Source organism: Pseudopipra pipra, chromosome 2, assembly GCF_036250125.1.
Source record: "Pseudopipra pipra isolate bDixPip1 chromosome 2, bDixPip1.hap1, whole genome shotgun sequence".
In the NCBI taxonomy this organism is placed as follows: Eukaryota; Metazoa; Chordata; class Aves; order Passeriformes; family Pipridae; genus Pseudopipra; species Pseudopipra pipra.
Window position 1 is genome coordinate 29,597,601 of NC_087550.1, and position 22,449 is coordinate 29,620,049.

General features: G+C 40.6%; 1 protein-coding gene across 7 annotated transcripts in view; it reads right to left on the reverse strand.

Moving 5' to 3' along the window:
- The window catches only part of TEAD4 (TEA domain transcription factor 4), a 52,039-nt gene that overhangs the window by 12,098 nt on the left and 17,492 nt on the right, over positions 1-22,449 (reverse strand). For 6 of the 7 annotated variants that reach the window (XM_064644774.1, XM_064644777.1, XM_064644773.1 and 3 more), the window contains 6 exons: positions 8,359-8,423; positions 7,587-7,649; positions 3,684-3,818; positions 2,811-2,854; positions 1,450-1,505; positions 638-768 (listed from right to left, as the gene is read on the reverse strand). In XM_064644774.1, the coding sequence (XP_064500844.1) occupies positions 638-768; positions 1,450-1,505; positions 2,811-2,854; positions 3,684-3,818; positions 7,587-7,649; positions 8,359-8,423 (494 nt within the window). Of the gene's footprint in view, positions 1-637; positions 769-1,449; positions 1,506-2,810; positions 2,855-3,683; positions 3,819-7,586; positions 7,650-8,358; positions 8,424-12,205; positions 12,315-22,449 lie in introns of those variants that run through there. The other variant, XM_064644780.1, reaches the window with a different exon arrangement.

The window sequence follows — 22,449 nt, forward strand, 5'->3', positions numbered from 1 at the left end:
GAGGTCACTTGGTAAAACATCAGTGTTCCTGTCCTACGAAGAGCCTGAAATTCCACAGCAAGGTACCAGCCAAATAATATTACCTTTTCTGAACTTTCCTATCTCAGCCCATCATCAAAGTGCATCTCAAGATGCAGTACCTCAAGGTTTAGTGAGACAGGAAAATCTTACTACTTCCATTTTATAGGTGGCACCGTAGAAACCCACTAATGCAAATTCATCCCAGTTGCCCCTAGATTTAAGTTCCTAGCACAGCAGAGAAACATGTGGCTTTATGTGATCTTACCATCATCTGATTTTGGGTTCTATATTGGAATATTTCTTACAAGGCTGAACAGGACAGCTAGAACAGCCCAGCAGGAGCTTTTGACCTCAGTGCCTTGAGCTCTGGTACGTGAATACCCTGATCCTGGAGAGGGAGACCAGAAGCACATTGCACAGAGCTGGCTCTATCACTATCTATCCTCTAAAAGAAGGATTTGTGGTGTTTCCCAAAGATGGCTTTCTATTCTCTGAAGAGCAATGAAGCAAGTATTTCCATAGACAAAGAGTAGTGTAACAAATCCATGATGAGATGAACAGGAGTTACTTGAACACCAAAACTTAATGAGGGGTGGAAGTCAGGTGTATTTCTTACCGTGTCTTGGTCTTGTTGTTGTTCCAAGAAAGCAGAGAATTCTAACATCCAAAGTTTGGAGCTAGCAACTCTTCGTCCCTGCCAAGCTGGTGCTGATGGGGAAGGCGAGAGGCCGGTAGGAGACTCAAACCCTAAGCACACAGGATTTATATAACAAAATTTAGAAAGAGAAAAGTCAGTAATAGCTTTCCAGTAGAGCACCTGATATCAAAGCTGACTCATTACATTTTCTTATGACTTCATTCATCATGCAAAAATATCATTCGCAAGGTCTACCTGTGCTCTAAATGGCTGGTCAGTTACCCTCTGCTAAGACAGCACTATCAGGGTAGGTAACGATGTAAAAGACAATCTACCTGGGTTTTGACATCAGAGAAAAGATGTTCAGTAATTTTAAAAGGACCTAGATTGAGCCCTAAAGGAGCAGTGAAATAAACTGCTTAGTATCAAAATGAAGTGTCACCATTAACCTCTCAAGATGGGGAAGCTAAGAAGGAAAAGACATCTGTTATTCCACTTAATAAGAAATTAGGAAGGCAATCATGTTGTGATGGAGAAAAGTGTTCTAGAACATGCAGCATGGTGGAAGAGCAGTAAACTTCTATATTCTGTTGAGCCAGGAAGAAAAAAAACCAACACAACCAACATAAAGCAAGAAAAGAAGTTTTGTAAAATAAAACAATATTAAAAAGCTTCAGCTCATTGAAATGTTGTAATAGGTAATTTTTTAAATTAATTTTCAGACTTTTTAAAGTGTTGGCTGTTTTTGGAGCTGGAATATGATTTCAAAGGTACTACATTTCCTTACCTACCTGGTAATGGAAGTGGAGGCTGTACAGCATAAGGTTGTTGAGAAAAAGGTTTCACACTACAGAAGTACACAAAGAGAGGTGGTTAATTAAAAAAACAAACAAACAAACAAACAAACAAAAATATTCTTGACCAGCTGTTTGCACAGATTAGATCAAGTATTTCTTCTGAAGGAGAAAGTGGCATAAATGTCTTTTGGAAATTATCTTTTTGTGTTGGCAAAAGAGGGTCACGGGGAAAGACTCAAAAACCAGTAAGCAACCAGGACTAGACTAATTAAGATTTCCCTGCAGGTGTTCAACAGTGTCTCCCACAAGATTTGTTTTCCTGAGATCCTTTTATCAGCCTCTTAATATGCTGGTACCCATTGACTTATCCTTTCCTTTCAACTACAAATAGTTTTAAATTTATGCAGGTGGATATAGTTCTGGGCTGGATGTCTCTCAGACCCAAATTTAGAGATATTCAACATCAACAGAACTGAAGCTAGCATTCAAGACAGCTCAGCTTCATTTTTTTACACTACTGCAAGAAAAATGAAGATCTGGAGACAATATCTGACAGCAGGGTGGCAGATACATCAGCCTCTAAAAGAACCTCTCCTCTCACACTGATGCTTCCCCGTTCACTTTCTAGCTTAAGGTATAAAACCTACTTTTTATTTCTCCTAGGATGGCTTCCATTCTTTTACTAGACATTTTCCCCACAAGATATTTTTATAGTATCTGTTTCCTGATTTGGTCCACAAACATTAGCAACAGTACCACGATAGGCAAAGAACATACACCCTTTCAGCTGTTTGTCCTTAAATTTTGCTTAAACTGCTCCTGGTAGGTTATGTGATAAAAGGTGTGTCTCCACACAAACAAAGGAGCACAGGGAAACAACGGCAGATGGAGCAACCTGAATAACACTCTGACCACTACACTCAGGGCCATTACTAGTGAATCATCAGCCCATCCAAGGCTCATCTCCAGCTGTGAAACCTACCCAGTGAGCCAGCTGGGCAGTCTCACAAACCTTATACACTGAGAGGGGTTACTGCCTGGATGGTATGGGACACATTAGGAATGCAAAGGAAAAGCATTTTGGGATTGCACAAGATTTGCTATGGGATGTTATGGGAGAATATGCCAAAAAAAGGTGCCAGTTGTCTGTGCATGCCCCACACCTTGTCAGTGTAGTCTTTCCTATCGTGTCACTAAAGTCTATTCCTAACTGTCTCAGATCCACAGTCAAGGCATCTGCCTTACTACATTATCTTAGCATTTTATAGATCTTGTAATAGCTAATGGTGTTCCTCAGGCAGCAGAGAAAGCAGCAGAACCATCTGCTTTGGATGCTCACATGAAGGAATACTTACTCTTGGGAAGATCCAGCTTGGCCTGTCAAGGCTCCTTGCCAAAACTGCAAGAGAACAACATATAGACAGAAGTCAGCACTCTTAGGAACGACATGAAAAGCAAGGCTTGCTCCTTTCTGAGGAACTGCAAGCTCCCAGACTTTTAAATATGTGACTGACCTATATCTCTTCTTCCTACATTCCTGGTTTCATTCTTAGGGAGGCACTGACTCACTTTTGTTTTCTTTCTACACACCACCACTGTTGACATGCAAGAAACTGATAGTGGGCTTCAATGTTAAATATTATACATGGACCTTGTGCCTCCATCTCTAAAGCTCTAGCCATACTCACTCTGTTGAAAGAGCCATTTTCCCCAGGAGAGCTGGAAGTATTTCAGCAGAAACCAATGCCCAGCAAAAGCACACTAGGCCCAACTCATAGTTTAGGGGATGTCGACAGGCCTCCTCCATTAAGGATTTTATGTAATGGCCATTTGTTTGTAATCTAAGCATTCAGGATGAGCTTGGGAATTATAATCTTGAGAAAGGGTCAGGATGGCCTAAACTGTTTTAATTCAACAAGATCCTGTACTAAGAAGGTGATAAAGACACCTAAAAACATTTCAGGCAGATAAAAATCCAAAGGAACTTATTGTTCTTTCACTTGTATCATTAAAAAACATATATAGTGAAACCTTATTGTTTTACATCAGTGTGGGCAAAGAATCAGACCCAAACTGTTGAAGCCATATAACAGATTTATTTTACATAGACAATGCCTTTTGACCCATTCTGTCTGATGTTCTCAGGATTTTCCTGAGCAGGTCCCAACACCCTTTCAAATACTCAAATGTCTTCAGCCAAACTCCCCCTAAAACACTGATTCACTCACCCCAGAAACAGCAGGGTAGGCTGGTCGTGGGAGACCAGGCAAGGCCATTTTACTATGGAAGGCAGTTGCAGAGATAATCTGGGCAGATGACATTGTAGCCATACTCTGCATGGCTTTATCTTTAGCTGCCTGATCCTATGGAGAAGAGCAGAAACCAAAAAACCAGTTACTACAATGATTAACAAATTGGCTGCTCTAATGCTGTATAACCAGGATTCTCATCAGCTTCTTTGCAGAAAACAAGCATCTCTGAAAACCTGGGCAGCAAATTCAACAATAACTGCCTTAAGAACACTTCAAACCATGTAAGTCTTTCATTCTTTACTATAGCTTCATATGTGAATTATCATCCTTTCTGAAATGCTGTTTAAAGACTGCTGAGCATTTATCCATTCTGTAGCTTTCAGCCACATAGCTGAAAAGTTTTGTTGTGGAAAGTACAACTCTAGTTGACTCTTGTGTTTTAATAATTGGTAAGAATATTCAATGGGAAAGACTCTTTATTATCAATTAAAAAAAAAATCCCTCTAAACACAAGCTCACAAAAAGAGAATGTCATTATCACTGCAAAAAAGACTAGTTTAATTTGGGACTGCATTAGTATCAGGTAGAGTTGATAATTTTATTCCCATCTCCATAGAAACTTGAAACCTTAATAATCTCCATAGCACATATGCAAGGCAAGGACATTCCCTTTTTTATTTTAACAGGACTGTGGATTTACACACACTTTTATATGCAATTACAGTGCAACCACTAGTGAGTGATGTATGTATAAAACAAATAGCATTCTTCATTTCTTCTTCCAAGGAATAAACAGACAAACAGAAGCACATCCCCAAATTCTGCCTTTCATTCTACATCCCCTACAATTAATCTTTATCCTTCAAACACTCCACATTTATCTGTGACATTGTAATTACAATGGCACAGAAGAATTCACAGCTTGTAGAAACTGCTGAAAGAGGTACACTCTTGCTGTCTTTTCCAGGAATTCTCACTTCCCACTTGCATTCATTGAACTGCAGTAAGTTTTCACCCTTGGATCTCCATTCTCTCTAACCTCTCCAATCTATCTAAAATTTTCTAAAGTTTAAAGTCCAGGGATTCTAATGCATCAAACACAAAAACATTATGTGGAGGAGGCATAAAAACCCCTTAAGAATAAATGCTAATGTTCAAGTGGAATGATCAGTAGGAATGGGCAAAACTTATGTATCTTTTTTTTTTAGACCATCTGTTACTTCTGTTAGCACTATTCAAGTGTATGAAAGGAAAATATTTTAATTGCTGAGAAAGTTCCTAGTGTTCTCCAAAGCTATAGGAAAGTTTTTCAGAATCCAGTTTAAATGATGCTTTAGGGAATAATTCAAGGATTACCTACATTTTTTAAGGGAAATTATTATTTTCTAGGGGCTTTTTTCATAACGTACATCAGGACCATTTCCCAGTTGCTATTTATTTCTTTTCCTTACTTGCTCACTGGAAAAATTGCCTACCTGACATTATACATGGGTTATGGGAAAGATGCATTTACTTGTGGAGATACTAAAGTTAAAAGGAGAAAAAAGCAAGCAGGGAAAATATTTTATCTATTAATCCCTGTTGTGTTTTTCTGTTTTGTTTAAATACCTGACAAACTGCTGGAAAGAGCATGTTTTTGTAAAGGACATCTTCTTTCTGTTTCAGCTAACAATTCTGTATTCATTTCACATGTTTCCAGGAAAAAAACAAACAAAACCAAAACCAAACAAAAATCCAAACAAACAAACAAATCAGTAAAAACTTTTACAATGTTTGTATTTTCTTCTTGACGATGACAATAATATCAGCATACCACCACAATTTCCCACTTTTTCCTTAGTACAGGTGATATGTATTAGCCACCCAGGGCATGGAAAAACTACTGACTTCAGGGAATGGATTTTTCTTCAAGCTTTACCGTATTTTCCACCTCTATCTGTTATAGACAGTGCACACTTAAAAAAGACACCCCAATTTGTGTGGAAACAGAAGTATTATAGAAATTGCTCTGAAAAGTCATCACATAGCTGCTCCAATCTCTAGGATATAAGTATGAAAACTTGTATGAAAAGTGAACAGTGACAGAAGAACACATAGCTATCAGCAGGAACTTGGAAGAAGGGCAGCATCTTTCACGATTTCATTTCCTTGCTCTATGGAAATGACCAGCAAAAGCAAAGAAGTAAATGAGTCAAATTGGTGCTACCGACTTGCCTCTGCAGGCGGAAAGGAACAGTCTGGTACTGGGGAAGGGTTCACTGCAGGCAGCTGGGCAGAGCTCACAGCATGGCCTGGGTGGTGTAAAAGGACAACAGCCAATGGCTCCATGGAGCTCCCTGAGACACCTTCGTTCCCTGAGAACAAAACCAGCCGGCTCCTGTGTGCTAAGTGGAAACAGGCTCGGCTGACTGGCTTTTCAATCATGCCAAATCCCAGAGCTGTGACACACAAGGAACAGAATCAAGGTTACAGATATAAGCAGCACTAAAGCTTTTAACACCCTGGGCAGCTGTTGTTTCCTACTCGCTCTAACTTGCCTCTCAAGCAGGCCTCCACCTGAATTGACCACTTAACAGCACCACAGGTCTCAAGCTTAGGCAGCCCTACCTAGGTGCACTGAATTAGATAGTTGTAATTTGTGGCTCCTTCTTTTTATCAGAGCAGCTGGAAACACAGCAGGCTAATAACAGACATAGCACAGTTTTCTAAAATGTGGCTGGGGATGGGATGGGGGGGTTCAGTCATGGCTTAGAGGTAATCACTGCTTGCAAAAGAGTTGCATGCACTTCAGCACCGGTCAAGACTGAGAGCCAACAGTTCACTCACAGGACAGTCTGTTTCCGCTGGTGCTCAGAAAGGAATTGCCCAGACAGCCAAGAGGAAGCACATACTAACAGCCATCCACTCAACAGTCAGGGTTGGAATGGGCTGTCAAGATCATTGCCACCTGAAGCATTGAAAATCAGGGAAGGCAACACCCTTCCAGATTACTAATTGCCATATCAAACAGAAAGGTCAGCATTCACCTTTCTTCTCTGGCTGTCTTAGTGAAACATAACAAGGCCCAGACATCACATCCTGCTCAGCAAGACCTTTCTGGATAGTTCACATTCTAACGGGGGACACCCTCTTGTGCAATTGTCACACATGCACTTGACCTTCTCAATATTTCTGGCAATTCAGTCTGAGCACACAAACCATCTCCCTGCATCAAATGTGAGTGGAAATAAATGTCAAGAGGTATCAGTTCATTAGTGTGATCTCAGAGCTTTTCCTATAGAAATGAAAACACAGATTTTCTGGAGCAAGTAGTCAAACCATTTTCTTTCTCATTAGCCCAGGCCTCTTCAAATCAGGTCTGAATTAATCAAGGGGTAAAGTCTATTCAGCTGGCATCACTTTACCTGAGAAGATGCCAGCTGGCTTATTGCTTCCTCTCAATGGACACCTCTACACCATTACCTCTGGTAGAGGTGGAACAGGTGCTGTAGGAACTATAAGGCTACCTTTTCCCAAGGCCACCACAACACCAAGGACTGGTTACTGGTCAGCATTTGTTAACTAGAAACCCCTCCTTCTCAGGTAAGCACTCTTAGCATACTCTTAAGTCTAAGGGTCTTTCAGACTTGGATGACAACAGCACAAACTGGAGGCAGAAATAAGACACATGAAATTTAAAAAGTTATTGTTTCTCTATTCTTTAAATAGAATTGCTCCAGACGTCACTGATCTTCAACAATAATGAATGTTTGCATAACACTTCCTGGGAAGTACCTTTTCCTCTCCAGCTTACTACAGTTCAGTGACTAATCTCATGCATTTTTAAGGGAATGGCTGACTTGGGGGCTTCTGTGATATGTTAAAGAACACCCATCTTACCTTGAGCTTGGCTTGGATCTCTCTAGCTTTCCGCCTTGCCAGGACCTGGATGTGACTAGATACCTGCATTGAAAGACAAAATCCATTTTCATTCCAGAGGAATACTTAGTAGCTTCTTGTAGAAGTGAACATACTTAAGGCACCTTGTGCAATAGGAAGTTATTTAGGGTTGGAAGGAGAAGTTATGTTCAGAAGTGCCATGAAATGGGGTGGAGGGTGGAGGGACAGAAAAGATGGGCCATTTAAGGCCTTTTTCAGTTCAAATGCCTTTATCAAGCCAGAGACCTCCTCTAAAAAAAAAGAACTCATCCTTAAAACCAGGGACTGGGAGTTCTGATCTCTTTGTTTCCCAATCTTGGCCTCCTCTTGGGAGAAGAGAAACCTCTGCTGCTATATAATGACTCTCATAACTTCTCCATATCTAATGTGGGCTGAAACAAATCATAGAATTATTTAGGTTGGAAGGAACTTCTGAATGCCAGCAACCAGCCCCCTACCCAAAGTAGGTTTATGTTGCTCAATGCTTTGTCCAGCATAGCCTGGGCTGTCACTCCCAAATCACAAAGATTCCTCTTTTTCATCTTGTGCAACGGGTATTTTCAAAATCAGCATTGCTGAGGGTCTGTCTGGGCTGAACAAAGAGTCTTCAGGTAGAGAACCACTGATGTTCACTGAAACATTCACTAGCAGACCAAGGAAATAAAATTACACACTGTTTAACAGTAGAAAGAAAATTGTGGATCAATGCTTACAGGGAAAACTGTGCACTTACCTGTTTCCTTGTGCGTGTTTTCCCTGTTCTCAGCTTAATATAGCGGGCAATCAACTCATTTCGGCCTGAAACAGAGAAAAAATGCAAACACAAGTTTAGAAAACCATTACCCCAGTGAAAAAGATAGATTGTATATCCATTGTATATCTACAGAGATCAGCAGTGGGATGATTCCCTGTCACATTATTTTCTTTCTTAGAAAGGAACTTATTAGTTCACATGGCAGAAATTTGAGTTTTATGAGCAGTCTCCCGTAACATCCTTATTGGCAAACTGACAAAATATGGGCTAGATAATTGGACAAGGAGGTGGATTGACAATTGGCTGAACAGATGGGGTCCTGCTTGACAACAAGCTGACAATGAGCCAGCAATGCACTCTTATGGCAAATCCCAGTTTGCATAGGAAGATTGTTACCAACAGGTCAAGGGATTTGATTCTTCACCTCTACTCAGCACTGTTGAGGCAACATCTGGAATACTGTCCAGTTCTGGTCTCCTCAGCATGAGAAAGATGTGGACATACTGAAGCGAGTCCAGCAAAAATTTTAAAGAGACTAGAGCATCTTTCACATAAGGAAAGGCTGGGAGAACTGGGTCTGTTCAGCCTGGAGAAGACTGAGGGGTAGCTTTTAATCAATGCATGCAAGTACCTGGGATGGGAGGGAATAAAAGGAGAAAGGGAACTACCCTCCTCTGAATAGTGCCCAGTGATAGGACAAGAACCAAATGGCACAAACTAAAACACATGAAATTCTGCCTAAAAACAAAAAAGAAGAAAAAAAAAAAAAAAAAAAAAAAAAAGGAAAACCCCAATCTTTTTTACTATAGTGGTGGTTAAAGACTGGCACAGGCTGCCCAAAGAGGTTGCAGTCTCCATCCTAGGATAGTCACAGCCTAGTGGACAGAATCCTGGGCAGCTGGCTGTACCTATCACTGTTTGAGCAGTAGGGCCAGACTAGGCCACCTGAAGAGATCCCTTCCAACCAAGATGAGTCTGTCATTTTGTGAATCTAAGTACAAGAAAATAAACAACAATGGGGGAGTACATGGAAACAGTTACACAGAATTTATCAGTATGACATGATACAGTGAACTACAAGTGCATTCTGGCTCTTGCAGGCAGACTATCCAGGTTCCATACACTGGCTCCCATGTATCAAATCTAAGCAGTCACACATTTTATTCTTTTCCTGGAGATGGAGGAATAAAGAACAGAAACATAAAGGCAGCAGCAACACATCTGAACTCTAGGCTGGTTCAAGGCAGAAATCATGACAGGAAGAACAGGCTCTGTAAATTAATACATTTGTGGTGACCACACTAGTAGCAATACAGTATCTCAATAAAAAGTTGGGAGTGGGAACTGCAAGGCTGTGAGACATTTTTATATGCCTGCAAGTGTTTGCAGAATGAAGTAGGAATGAACTGGGAAGCAAAGCCACAACTATTGTGAAGTTTGTAACAAAATTATAAAACTCCAGTGTTGTCTATGAAAAGTTTATGGGTTGAATGGAGAACTTATACATTAGGACATCAGAGACATCAAAAAGCAAGCAGTGAAATCAAATGCAATATTTATTCCAGTGGTTTAATATTCCATGGAAAAGTTGTCACTTGTTTTTATTCTAAACTCTTATTTCACTCAGACCTGAAAAAAATTATGCAAGGGAAGACTCTACGCTGAAACTGACTGCTCAACCTTCTGGGGAAGGGCTGGCAAAGCTCCTAATTCCATCTGCTTCTGAAACAGAAGAATGTAAATGTCCATGACTGCATTTAAGCCATAACATGAAACATAACCAAAACACACATAGGGACAGGAAAGCACTTTACATTTACAGATCTCAGTGTTTTCCTAATGGTGTCATTACAGCAGGTCCTTATTCCTCTGGGAGAAGAAACAGGTCTGTAGTTGAGAACTCAGCTCCAGCTCCTGTATACACAAATTAGGAATTGTTTCTGTGCCAGAAACACAATGCCCAGCATGTAACCACTGACCTCTTCAGTTCCCACCGTTTCAGCATTAGCATGGTGACATGCCCAGGACAGTCTGATGGCAGCAGATGTTATTATGCTACCTTCCACCTGGCTGCTCTTCCAACCCACATAACCACTTGCACAAAGCCGAGACCAATTACTAGCAACACATATCCACACCACCTTACTCTAGTGCCAACAATATTTATGGCTTTTCAAAGCCTCCATCTGTTAGACATGGATCCAAGTTGAGAGGTATGAAACAACTGAAGTGATTCTTCTCACATGGATGCCGACATACATGAAATGTCAGAAGTATGGTTTGACACACAGCAGAAGTGGGAAATGTGCAGAATAAAACAAGGTGTTCAAACGCTATTACCTTAAAAGAAAAAAGAACAAGAATTTTTGCACACCAAGGGGACCCTTTGAGGGGTAAGGGGAATAAGTTAGTGTAAGAGAGATGAAAAACTAGCCTTGAGAAGAAGTGGATATTGGAGAATTTTAGGCAAACTTTTAAAGGGCTCATATTGGGCTATGGTGAAAATTTGAATATATGGGAACTCTCCAGACATTGGCTCAATTATGGGTCAGCCTTGAAAAACTAATTTCAGTGGATTCTCAATGAGATATAATAAGTGTTAAGGAGTAAATTTAGCTTTGTTGTGTTTCCATGACAGTAAAAAAATCATACAGACAGAGTATGACAGAGCACTATTCTGCTTCAGCAACAGAGGGTAGAAGGAGTAATCTGTGTGAGAGGATGCCATGAACAGCTCTGTGCCAATCACAGTCAATTCCAGCCATCCGCAAACCAGATGAAAATGACAATCAATCCATTAGAACCTCAACCAGTCAGAGAAGCACAAGCTACCTTTGCTCAAATATATTTTGGAAAGGGCAAGAGCCATTAGGGACATAAGACACACAACGAGACACAAAAGGAACCACAAAAGGAGACATGAGGATGCATAGAAGGAAAAATAAAAGCTATGTAAAAAGACAAAATTGGAGAAAAGGAGACATGGTAGTGGACATTGCTGGGGATGTGGCCGGAAAAGTCTTCTTGGAAAGAGGTGCTCCATGACAGAAGTACAGAAGTACTCTGAGGCAACTGCAGCGCCATGCCAGAGCAGACACAACTCTGAAAACCCATGTAGAAAAGAGGAGAAGCAAGAAACAAAGAGCACCAAAGGGGAAAAAGAACTAAACAAAAAAAAAAGGCAGGAACTAGCAGAAAGAAACCTTTATTTTATACAGTGATGCCAGCCTTCTGCATCACCCAGCATCTCAAAGAATTAAAGAGGGACTAAGTGTTAGAGAGGACAAAACAAGGGAAATAGGGTAGGAAGCAGGGAGCAGAAACAATAAACTGTATTCAAGCCTGGGAAAGTGGGAGGTGTTTCTGTAACTGTGCATTTAAATGTCTGTCTTTGACAACATCAGCAAAAATTGCAAAGTTCTCTCAGGCCTTGTACTTCACTGGAAAAGACTAGTGGGAGGGGAAACTGTTGTACAAATTGCAGATATTAGACGTGAGTACAGAAATTCTCTAGAAGGAAACTCTCCACAGAGAGCATTTAATTGTAGATCCTCAAATTTTCCAGTTTTACAATTCACTTCCCACTTGCTACCAATTCTCATACAGTCTTCCTCTTCCACAAGTGTGTCCTCAGTCAGAGAAAAACAGAAAAGTGGCAGGTTATATTAAGCTAATAAAGGTACTGGTAGCACACACAAACTACCACCCCCCCAAACCAATAAACAAACAGATCACTCTACAAAGACATTCATCACAGGGATTACTAAATTTAGAACTACGCAAATTGCCAAGCCCAATAAAATGCAACAGGAACGCATTAAATTACCATGAATCAAAACTGCAAGAGAAGCAAGTCCTAATGTCTTTTGTTTTTCTTATCAGAAGTCAGGTGCAAGCAGGTATTATGTGGCTGGAAGTCTGTAGGCTCACAGCCTCTGGAAAGCACTTTCTTTGTTTCACAACCCGGGCTGCAGGGTCAGCAACGACTAGCACTCCTCACTTGGCTGGAACAGGCAGAGCTGTCATAAACCGTCAGACGGTTCATTTTTTAGAGCCATGTAAAGTGTCCCTCAGTAATCTGATCATATGTTGTGTTCTTAGAATAACTCCCGCTGAGGTCTGCCACGGTCACCAGAACCTGCCAACAGTTGTGACTCTTCTGTCGAAACCTCGCATTGGGTTTCACGGAGCTCTAGCCAACATACCAACTGCAGCACAGCACCTTTATCCTCCCTGTAGCCTTCCCCTTCGAAGCATGGCATGAAGAAAAGTAGTCAAGAGATACTCTCTTATGTTCTTTACCTCTCACTCCTAACAGATAAATTTCCAAGGGCATCAATTTGCCTCTCACTCTGTCTTACACTAAATTGCAAAATTATTTAAGAAGGAGTTGAGAAGAGAAGTGAATAAGGAGGTTTTTGATTCTCCATTCTACACCTATGCACCTTTCAGTATAACAGCAGACAAATGTCTTTCTGTAAGGAAAGGGGATAATCAAGGGGATTCCCATCACCATAGAAAGCATTTCCCAGTCCTACCTCGAAGCTTCATGATGGCTTTCTGTTAGTAAAGGTATATTAGTTTCTCTGCCTCTTGCAAACAGTATCTCTTTAAGACTTTTACTTCCTCACACCTGTTGCCAAAGAAAGTAGAAGAAAAAGCCTCTCTTCTGTGAGGGGTGAGAGCAAAGAACTTAGTGATTTCTGCAAAATCCTTTCAGCAGGAAACTGCCTGAAAGTATGTGTCTTAGTAGATACCGTATCTTTTCTATATCCAAAGCACACATATGCAACTATCTGTAAGCAGTTCTTCAAGAGAACTACAGAAGCAACTATCCAGCTGTATCCAGTGAAAGGTTTATCAAAGTGAGGTCAAAAAAGCCATCTCAACTATCATTTCTATCTTTCTGTGTCACTTGATACTTCACAGGTAGTTAACTGTTAGTTACAATCAACATAAGCATAATGAACTGTGCATCAGGCAAATAAATGTAGACAAAAGAGGGAAGGTAAGGACACCTCATCTTTCCACGGAATACCAATGTTTCTCTATGCATACAAAGCAAAACTAACTGCCAACCAACTCTTACCAGAAGGACACTTAAGACAAAAGCAGTGTGGTTGGTTGCCTGTGCATATGGGGCTATCTGGTCTGCCCCACCCATAACTCCCGTGCACAGCCTTACTTTCTCACTCCACTGCATCCTCCTTCCAGCTATGCTAAATGCCTTCCTGGGCATCAGCTGTTCCAGAAATAGGGCTAGATGTGTCAGAAAACAAATTTTTGTCTTTCTGATGGCTAATTCCATCTTTTCCTCGAGATGTACAGACAACTCTTACTGATAAAATTTAAGTTTAATCCTACCTTCATTAGATGTTCCCTTCATCACAAACCAACTTTTCTTACTAAAGCCTTGATGAGAAGATTTTGCTAGGTTCCTGTACTCAGAAGGTAATAAAAGAACTTAATACTCCATTATGACCATCATACTGTGACCATTTTCCACAAAAGAGACCACAGAAAACCATTTTACTGCACCGGCCTATCTTATGAAGACATCTCTGAATCTACCAATGCAGAACTTCAGTGCTCAATAGTCAGGTTCGAGTTCCCATAGCAAAATTACACATACTAGTGAATTAATTTTATATTCAGCTGGGAAAAGCAAATTTCCTCACTCTGCTCATTTATTCTGTGCTTGAATTTGCTCAGGATTAACCTTTCACAAGAAGATTCTCTGAGTTTTTATGCAGTCCCTACAGTAAGGGATGAACAATCAAAGCAAGATGAGCCAGTACTTCTGAAAAATATCAACAGTCAGATCCCTGAAAACACAATACTGAAGTGATTAGTACCATCACATTGTCAGCTCTTCCCCAACATACCTGTTTTCATCATTTGACTGTGCAAGTTCTGAGCTCCTTCCTCTTCTAAAATGACAAAACTGAAGCTTCATTTGCTGGGCAGAATGCGCCAGTCAAGCCCCTCACATGGAGAAACGGCAGTCAGGTGTCTGTCTGAGATCTCTGTCATCTCTGTCTGAGTCAGGTGATCTCTGTCTGAGATCATAAAACTCAGTTGTCTGATTTACAAACTCATCTAAAGACTGCAACCCTCTCTTGTCTAAAAGGCCTTTTGCTGAAAAGATTAGTATTTACTTCTCTCCTTTTTCAATGTATAACCTAAATTCACAGTCAGACACACAAGAAATGCTACCACCATTTAGAAACCGCTGTTTCTTGATGGTCATTTTAAGAGATAATAATTACAGACCCCGCAGGTTTGGGGAAGCATCTTATTGGTTCCCAACATGGAGTGGAGAAAAATGAGAAGTCAGTCACTGCGAGTGTACTTACAGCAACAAATTTTTCATGAGCAATACAATCTGAAGAGGTTTCCCACTCCTTAGCTGGTCATTCCTTCTCCATCAACTCCTGTTGATGGAGTACAGTTAGCTGTACCAACTAAATGGAAGAAGGAGAGAGGGGGGCAGAGAGGAAAGACTGGCAAGCACCACCCTAATTACCAATATCAAAAAATTAGCCTACCCACCCCCATTTGGGTTCTGTTGGTTTTGTTTGGTTTTCCCCCATCAGCCTATTTATAATTGGATTGGTGAACTAGTTCATTTTGTGGTCACATTTACCACAGCGTTGGCACAACAGACAGAACAGAGAAAGAATCAGTGCAGAACTTCTTAAACCAGTTTTACCACCAGAGAAACACCAGGAACTGTACTCCACCTAACCCTCACACTCATACAGGTTGGTAAAAAAAAGGGCAAGGCACTTCCTGTGCTTGCATTATTTGTCTAAAGGCTAAACATCGTTTAAGTGCCTTCTAATTACTGCCCCAAAGGCATATGGAGTTATTCCTTGTAAAGATGAGCTTTAACTAAGGTACAACAATGTATGCAGGCAGCAATCCCTCCCCATCAGCCTAATAGGAAGCTCCAGGCTATGCAGGTCTTCACCACACCTCAGTCTTTTAACAGTAGTTTCGAGTGCATAAATTGAATGTCCTCATCAGCTCAGTTTTCCCACATTATCACCTCAGGCCACAGAAGCGTTAAGTTAATCCATCCAATAAGTGCTCCTCTATCTACACAGTAAGGGCCGCAAAAGCAACAGAGCTCGGGCTTGTTGTGGTGCTTCCAAGTTAAGACTGACGAGAATCCTCCTAAAAATGATTAGATTCAATTTGGCTGGGAAATCCCACGATCACACCAAAGCAGCTGCATATACTAATACGAGTCCTTCATATGCTAGAGTGTATCAGATAACACCTGAAAGAAGCAATAACAATCCTACATGGAAAGGCATGTCAAACTAACAGCTTTCAGTCTCTTGGGACACCTGAGAATGACCACCTTATATAGGCACAAAGAACACTATTGCCTAGGTTCAGAGAAAATGACTGTTGAAGGCAGCACTGAAACCAATGTTTAACTGTAACAACATTCTCCAGTTCCCATTAGTCCAAGTTCTACATTACAGACCTGGACATCTGCTAAATTCTTCCTTAGATCAAGAGATGTCTGCTTCAGTAACTTCCAATAGCTGTAGGGCTTCTGAAAGCAACTCTCAACACTGCTTTGGTGATGTCTCCAACGACAGCAAAAACTTCAGCACCTCTCCTCCTCCTGATTTTGTGGTCAGCTGATTCTGCCAGTACCAATAGTACAGAGTTTCTTGCAGATTTCTGCCCCAAGTGCTAATTTTATGCATGTGCCCAGATGACAGGCTGACCAAGTACTCAAAGCTTCAGCCATGACAGAAAGTGGAGCTTAAAGGGGTCTGTGAGATCTATGCAGATGTGCTGCATGACTAGCACAGACCGTGCAGCTCTCAAGGCATCTGGTGTGGTCTGGCTTATTCCTGTGAGGAGTCATGACTGCTTCATTTAACACATAAAACTACACCACAACCCAGTTCCAGTGAAATGACTGCAAATTATGCTGCAGCTTCAAGAAAAGCAAAAGAATCCAGAGACTTTTGGGTTCTTGCATTATATGAATAAATGAATATTGATTTTTTTAAGTGGAATGGCTGCTACCACACAGCTTCAGGTTCTGCCATCATAATTTAGTGTGCAGTCATTGTCTGTGATTACTTTAAACTACTAAGTTATAGCTTCAGCTTAAACAAATGGCTGGACACTCCTGAAAAAAGTGATTGCCTTTTCCCCAACCAACCTACCTACCTCTCACCAGACTGTTCCATGGGTCAGTTCAACTCTCTAATCTGGCAGAAATCTGCCCAGGTCATTTTGCCAACATAGTTTGCTATCAATTTAGGAAGCTAAAATGCATCCACAAGGAGTCTGCTAGAAACTAGCAGTCTAAAGGGCAGGAGCACAAAACTGGAAGCATAGCAGAGGAACAAGGAAACAGGAGTGGCAAGTCCTTCTTTTTTTCTGCAGTGAACTGTTAGGTCATCTCACCATTTCTGGAAGAAATATACTCTTGGTCTCAACACAGAACAGTTTTACACCATCCAAACATTAGCAAGAATAGTTCTTAAAGACGTCATGCTCTGTAGCAGGTGAAGAGAGAATGTGGACAGCAAAGTCTAGCAGAAACACAGTCTTCATAATTGAATGGCTACCCAGGAACTGGTCTGGATAATACCTGAATTCTGCCAAGCTCATAAAATTTCCTTACAGTGGCTTTGGATATTCCCCCTTCCTGCCCCACTTTCTTCCTGCTCCTAACACTGGCACAATTCTGTTCCACATTCTTTAAACACCTGTTCCCTGACTGAGCTTACAGTGTAAGTCTGATAGATAGCTGAGCAACTATGATTCAGGCAGTGACAGGAGAGCAGGAACAAGAGGATGACAAAACTATTTAAGCTGCAGAGATACCTAAAAACTCGTGGATCCAGAAGGAAATTTGCAAATATCTAGATGCTTTAACTACCTTCTAAATAAAAGCTGCTGTATCTAAACTTGCCAAACCACTTTCCCCCAACCTTAGCCATAAAGGATCAGACTAGACACGAACAGTTTAAGTGAGCTGGCTTTGCCTCTGGGCCCAGAAGCAGATGAGATCATCTTTGAAGGTCCCTCCCAGCACCATTTTCTACAATTCTTCAACTAAAGATGATGATGCAGCCTTTATATGCAGGAATGCTCATAATCCCCAGTCAAGGTTGAAGGCAACACTGTGCTAAATGCCACACATGCACGTGTGTTTCCCTGTAATACTTGTCAAGCTTAGAAACAGGCCTATGCCTACAGCCCTTGCAGTCAACAGCTTGGAGCATTGCTATTGGGTTACCTCATCAAGCATTGGTTACACTCTTTGCACTCCAGCCCACACACTCCAACCTAAGCTCCTGAAAAGGCATTTGTAATTATTGCACAAACCACATTCAAGAGGAAATAAGAGTGATTCTAAAGCCATTTTATATGAAAACAGTGTCATTTCCTCTTCAAGAAGCCAGACACAGAGCAAGGCTCTGCCTGTATGTGTGCATTGAGTGAGAATGCAAAGGAGTACTCGGACGGGTCACAAGTTCAAGGTGACAGCAATGAGGAACAGCTGCTGGCTATGCACCCTTCAGTAGCAGGTGTACCCAGGCCCCAGAGGTTTAAGTCAGCTCTGCCAGTGACCAACAGATTTATAAGACCATCTGTCTGGGCACGAACTGCATACAGCCTTCTCAGTTTTGCTGCCCAGATCTTCACCACACACAGACAATACAGGGTTTGTTATGGACTAGTTAATGAGCAACTGTTTAAACCAATAGACAATCCTAGTTCTCCTGTGCTCATTATCTGGATCCTGCGTGAATGAGAATACTGCTTCTTCTTCTAGCTGTAATATTAGTGTCTTTTTCTGAACAAGCAGCTTTCCTCCACTTTGGGGCACTCCTTAAGGCACTAGAACCCGGAATGCTTGTGTTGTCTTATACTGGTTTTGCTTAAGGAATGCCCTTGAAAGAGACTTTAAAAGAGAGCTCATATAATAGGTTTTGCTTACATGTACTGTGTAAATAAGAAAACTCCTTTTTTTCCTATGCCAGGTCTTCACACAATCTGCATATTGACACTTAACAGCTCCCTCTATGTATATGCACACCCTTTCTTGAGAAATGCTATCGCCCTTCTCTACTCAATGCTTGGCTAATCAACAGAAGGCATATTCTGAGAAAGCACTCCTAGTGTTTATCCAGAAGTCTACTGCTTCTGTTTCAGACCTAAGAAAAAGCTTCTGTGTCAATAAACATATCCAGTCTCACAAACATATTCATGTCACAAAACCAGACAGCATGAATCACAGGACTAACAATTTAGAAAAAAAACTGCTGATATTTACAGTGTAAAGTCACCTAATGCCCACTGTTCTCTTGTCTCCTGGGTAAAACCATAGCACTTCCAATCTGGAATCCACCTCTCATTCATATAAACACAGATACACATGAGCACACACACCCCATTCCTTGGGACTGGCTGTACAAATACAATCCTACTAGTTTTGTCTGATATAATTTTTAAAGTCCCCAACAACAGCATTTCCATTCTATCTCCTTAGAGATCCCTCAACACTGAGCACCATGCTGTCTTGAAGTCTTTGCTGATATCCATCCTATATTCTTTCTTTCTCCCCTATTAATCCTAGTCATGCTCACATGTTCCACATAAAATCCCTCTCCCTCCTAAATGTTAACACCCTTCAAATATTTTTAGACTGTTATTATGTGTCCCCCCACTCTCCACCTTTCAGTCATCGCTTAGCCAAGCTATGTATATTTAGCTACTTTAATCTTTCCTCCTAAATCAGTCCCTTCTACTCTCAGAGCTCAATGTTAAGTCTGGTATGCTTGCCGCTCTTCTCAGAACTCACTCCATGTTTTTGAGATCTTTCTGGTAATGTGTTTACAAAAACCTGTCCAGACAAGAGCTTTACATGCACCTATTTTAAAGAAAGAACACACACAAGTCACTGGACATTATTAATTTTCATTTTCCATGTCTGATTTTGTTCCCAGATTTTTCATTCAATCCATATTTTTAAATATTAATAAACATTTGGCATAAGAGCAGATTAGCAACTGGTAATATTTGAACCCAATTGTGAAAGAATGCAGTGGGTTTTAAAGAACGCTAAGGGTTTTTAACTAAACTTTTCAGAAAACCACTGGAAATGGATAAAGTTATCCATAAGAATAGGAGAAGCAAAACAGTGACTTGCAACAAGGGAAAAGGCTGACAAATGAAATTGAAACAGTCTCTCAGTTACAAGGCAGATGAGTGGATACATCTACAAAACATAAAGCTGGTTTACTAAATTAGAAATCAATTAAACTGGATATGTTATCTATAAAGCAAAAAGTTCAGATCAAGTGCCTTTTTGACAATATACCACTATCAATCAACTCTATCTTGGAGAATTATTAACAGTTTGAAATTTAAAAATTAAAAACTCAGAGGAAGAGCCAAAAGGGGTAATGCCATGTTGCTAATAAAGGAAGTTACTATAACATGATGAAAATTCTATGGCTGCAGACATACACCGTGAGAAAAATGTAGTACTAAAACAGCACACTTGATTTTTAAGCCTGACAGATAAATATGGGACTACAAACCTGCTAAAAATCAGTGCACACACAGGAAAAAATGTGTGCCCTTTACTGAAGCAACAGAGTGAAGCCCCTCAAAACAGTCACAATAATTTTGATAACATGTAGTACACAATAAAATTGCTACTCTATTTATGTTCAGTACTAAGCACGTTAAGGAAAGATGCCACAGCCAGAACTATTAACTCTAATAACTGTAACAGCAAGCAGATTCCTTGTTGTTTGGCATTACAAGTGGCAAATTTCTCAATATTCAGGAAATGCTTGGAATTCGCAGAAAAATATTTCTTTTTATGTTTGCATGGAAAAAAATCAGTTAAACTGACATACAGTTTAACACAAAGAACCCTAAACTCTGCTTACAAAGGAGATAGAATGAAAAACACAACAAACTCCAGCAGAAGTTCAACCTGCTGCAAATGTCTCCAGAAATCTTGTTTCATCTAATCAACAACAAAGAACTAGAACCACACAAAAGCAAAACTGAAAGATGACTGAGTGAAACAAAACTCTGTTATTAAGCAACTCTGAAAACATCGCCTACCAGATGGGGAGGGCAAAGTCTGCATCCTGACCAATTATCTATGAGTCCAAAATTTGTCTATCTTCTAGTGTTTAAAATAGGAAATATTCTTTTTCACCAAAACTGTAGGATAAAGGGCTGTTCTGCAGTTCACTAGGTCACAATAATGAAAGGGATAGGAACTTTAGAAGTATCTCTCTGAGGGATATCACAGCTGAAATACAAATTTTGCAATTACCTGGACCATACACTTCAGTGTCAACTGAGCACATTCTCAGCATGTTCCAACTGCTTTGACTGAAATATCATCAGGTGAGATGCTAAACTACAACATAGAAGCATTTAAAGACTGACACCTTGAAGGTTTTCATATCCTCCCTTGCATCAAAGAAAAGTGTTTAGGAACTGGGACAGGCAGTGTATCTTTTATGCTTCTTCACATTTATGTGTTTGCTTTTCAGTTCTACTTTTAGTGACTCTGATGTTGGGGAAAACATGAAATGCTAGCCTATCCCTTTGAGATAAAGGCATTATCCCACAAATTTAGTTAGTTACTTCAGAAGAGCAGTGGGAGGGACCAGCTGTGACATGGCAGCTTTTGGCATCAAACTGACCTGTTATTCCCTCTTAATTCACACTGCAAGCTCAAGTCTTCATGGTCCACTGCCTGCTCCAGGTTTTAACTAGTAACATGGTTGACTATCCTTCTATCACTCAGCCTCTGAGCTTTGGACACCTCTAAGTATTTCCTATCAGCAATTCACAAACAGATGGCACCAGCCTGGGAGATAGATGACTGCTCCCAGCTGTCTGCCCCTCCCTGCTCAGCACAGAAATGGCTGAGCTGTTTGTAAAGCAGCTGCTAAACTATTTACTCCCTCAGAACAGCAATCTAACAAACAGCCACCAATCCTAGCCATCTTGCAAAAAGGTGCTCCAAGACAGGTGCTTGTGCAGCAGAAGGCAACACTGGACAGTTAAGGCAGTAGCTCATGTCTTCTAAGCTTTTGCTTTCTCTCTTGCAAATGAAGGCCCTAGTAGTGTTTTGTCAAAATAAGTATCACTTTGCAAGTTACTATTTTTAATTTCTCTGTCCTCAGTAGTGTTGGGAAACCTCGTCTATTTAGCACCTCCATGCAAATCTCACAAAGGTACTAAGCGTTTTCCCTCTGCTTTCTCTAGATCAGTGCTGAAGATGCCAGGAGATAAACTATCACAGAATTTGGTGTTTAGTATTTCATACAAATACTACAGTTATTATTTCTCCCATGGAAAAAACATACTTGGAAAAAGTGAACAACAGACTTGTAATATCCCTATTTTATTCTAGCAGCAACACATAAAAAAAAAAAATTATTCTGCAAGACCTTAGTTGTACCAGAAGGCACGAGATCAGTAAGTGCCCCAGACTCACTGCTTCTAATGTCAACACAATGATTAGGAGAAAGGACAGCATTCCATATCACACAAGACAGCTGCTTGTGCCTTAAGCAGGTGGTAAGCAAAGACTGCTGGAGAGGACAAGTGAGGGCTTCCACTTGGAGCTGTGCTGTGGTATGAGCTTATTCAGTCAGGATGTTGCCTCCATGCAGAAATGGAACATGTCTAGGATGGAAAAAGATAATGAAAGGAAAGGCGGGAAAGGCATCAAGACACAGATCATCAATGTACAGAGAAGAGCTTGGCTGACTTTCAGGTGAAGAAGGAACCACATCCACTCAGCAATCAGCAGGGTGTTGTCTGAAGAGCTGTTAACAAGCCAGCTTTGAAGAGTCGTGGAAACAGTAGCATGGAGTCTGTGCACAGGCTGAAACACACCTTTCTGTGCATTTTTAAAGGTATTTAAGCAAAACAGTGAAAGTTCTTCATATTGGCTCAGTGCATTTTAGATAGTTCAAAAAACTTTAAACTGACAATAGGTTGCCTCACAACAGGTGAGAAGTATATAATTGCACATAGAAG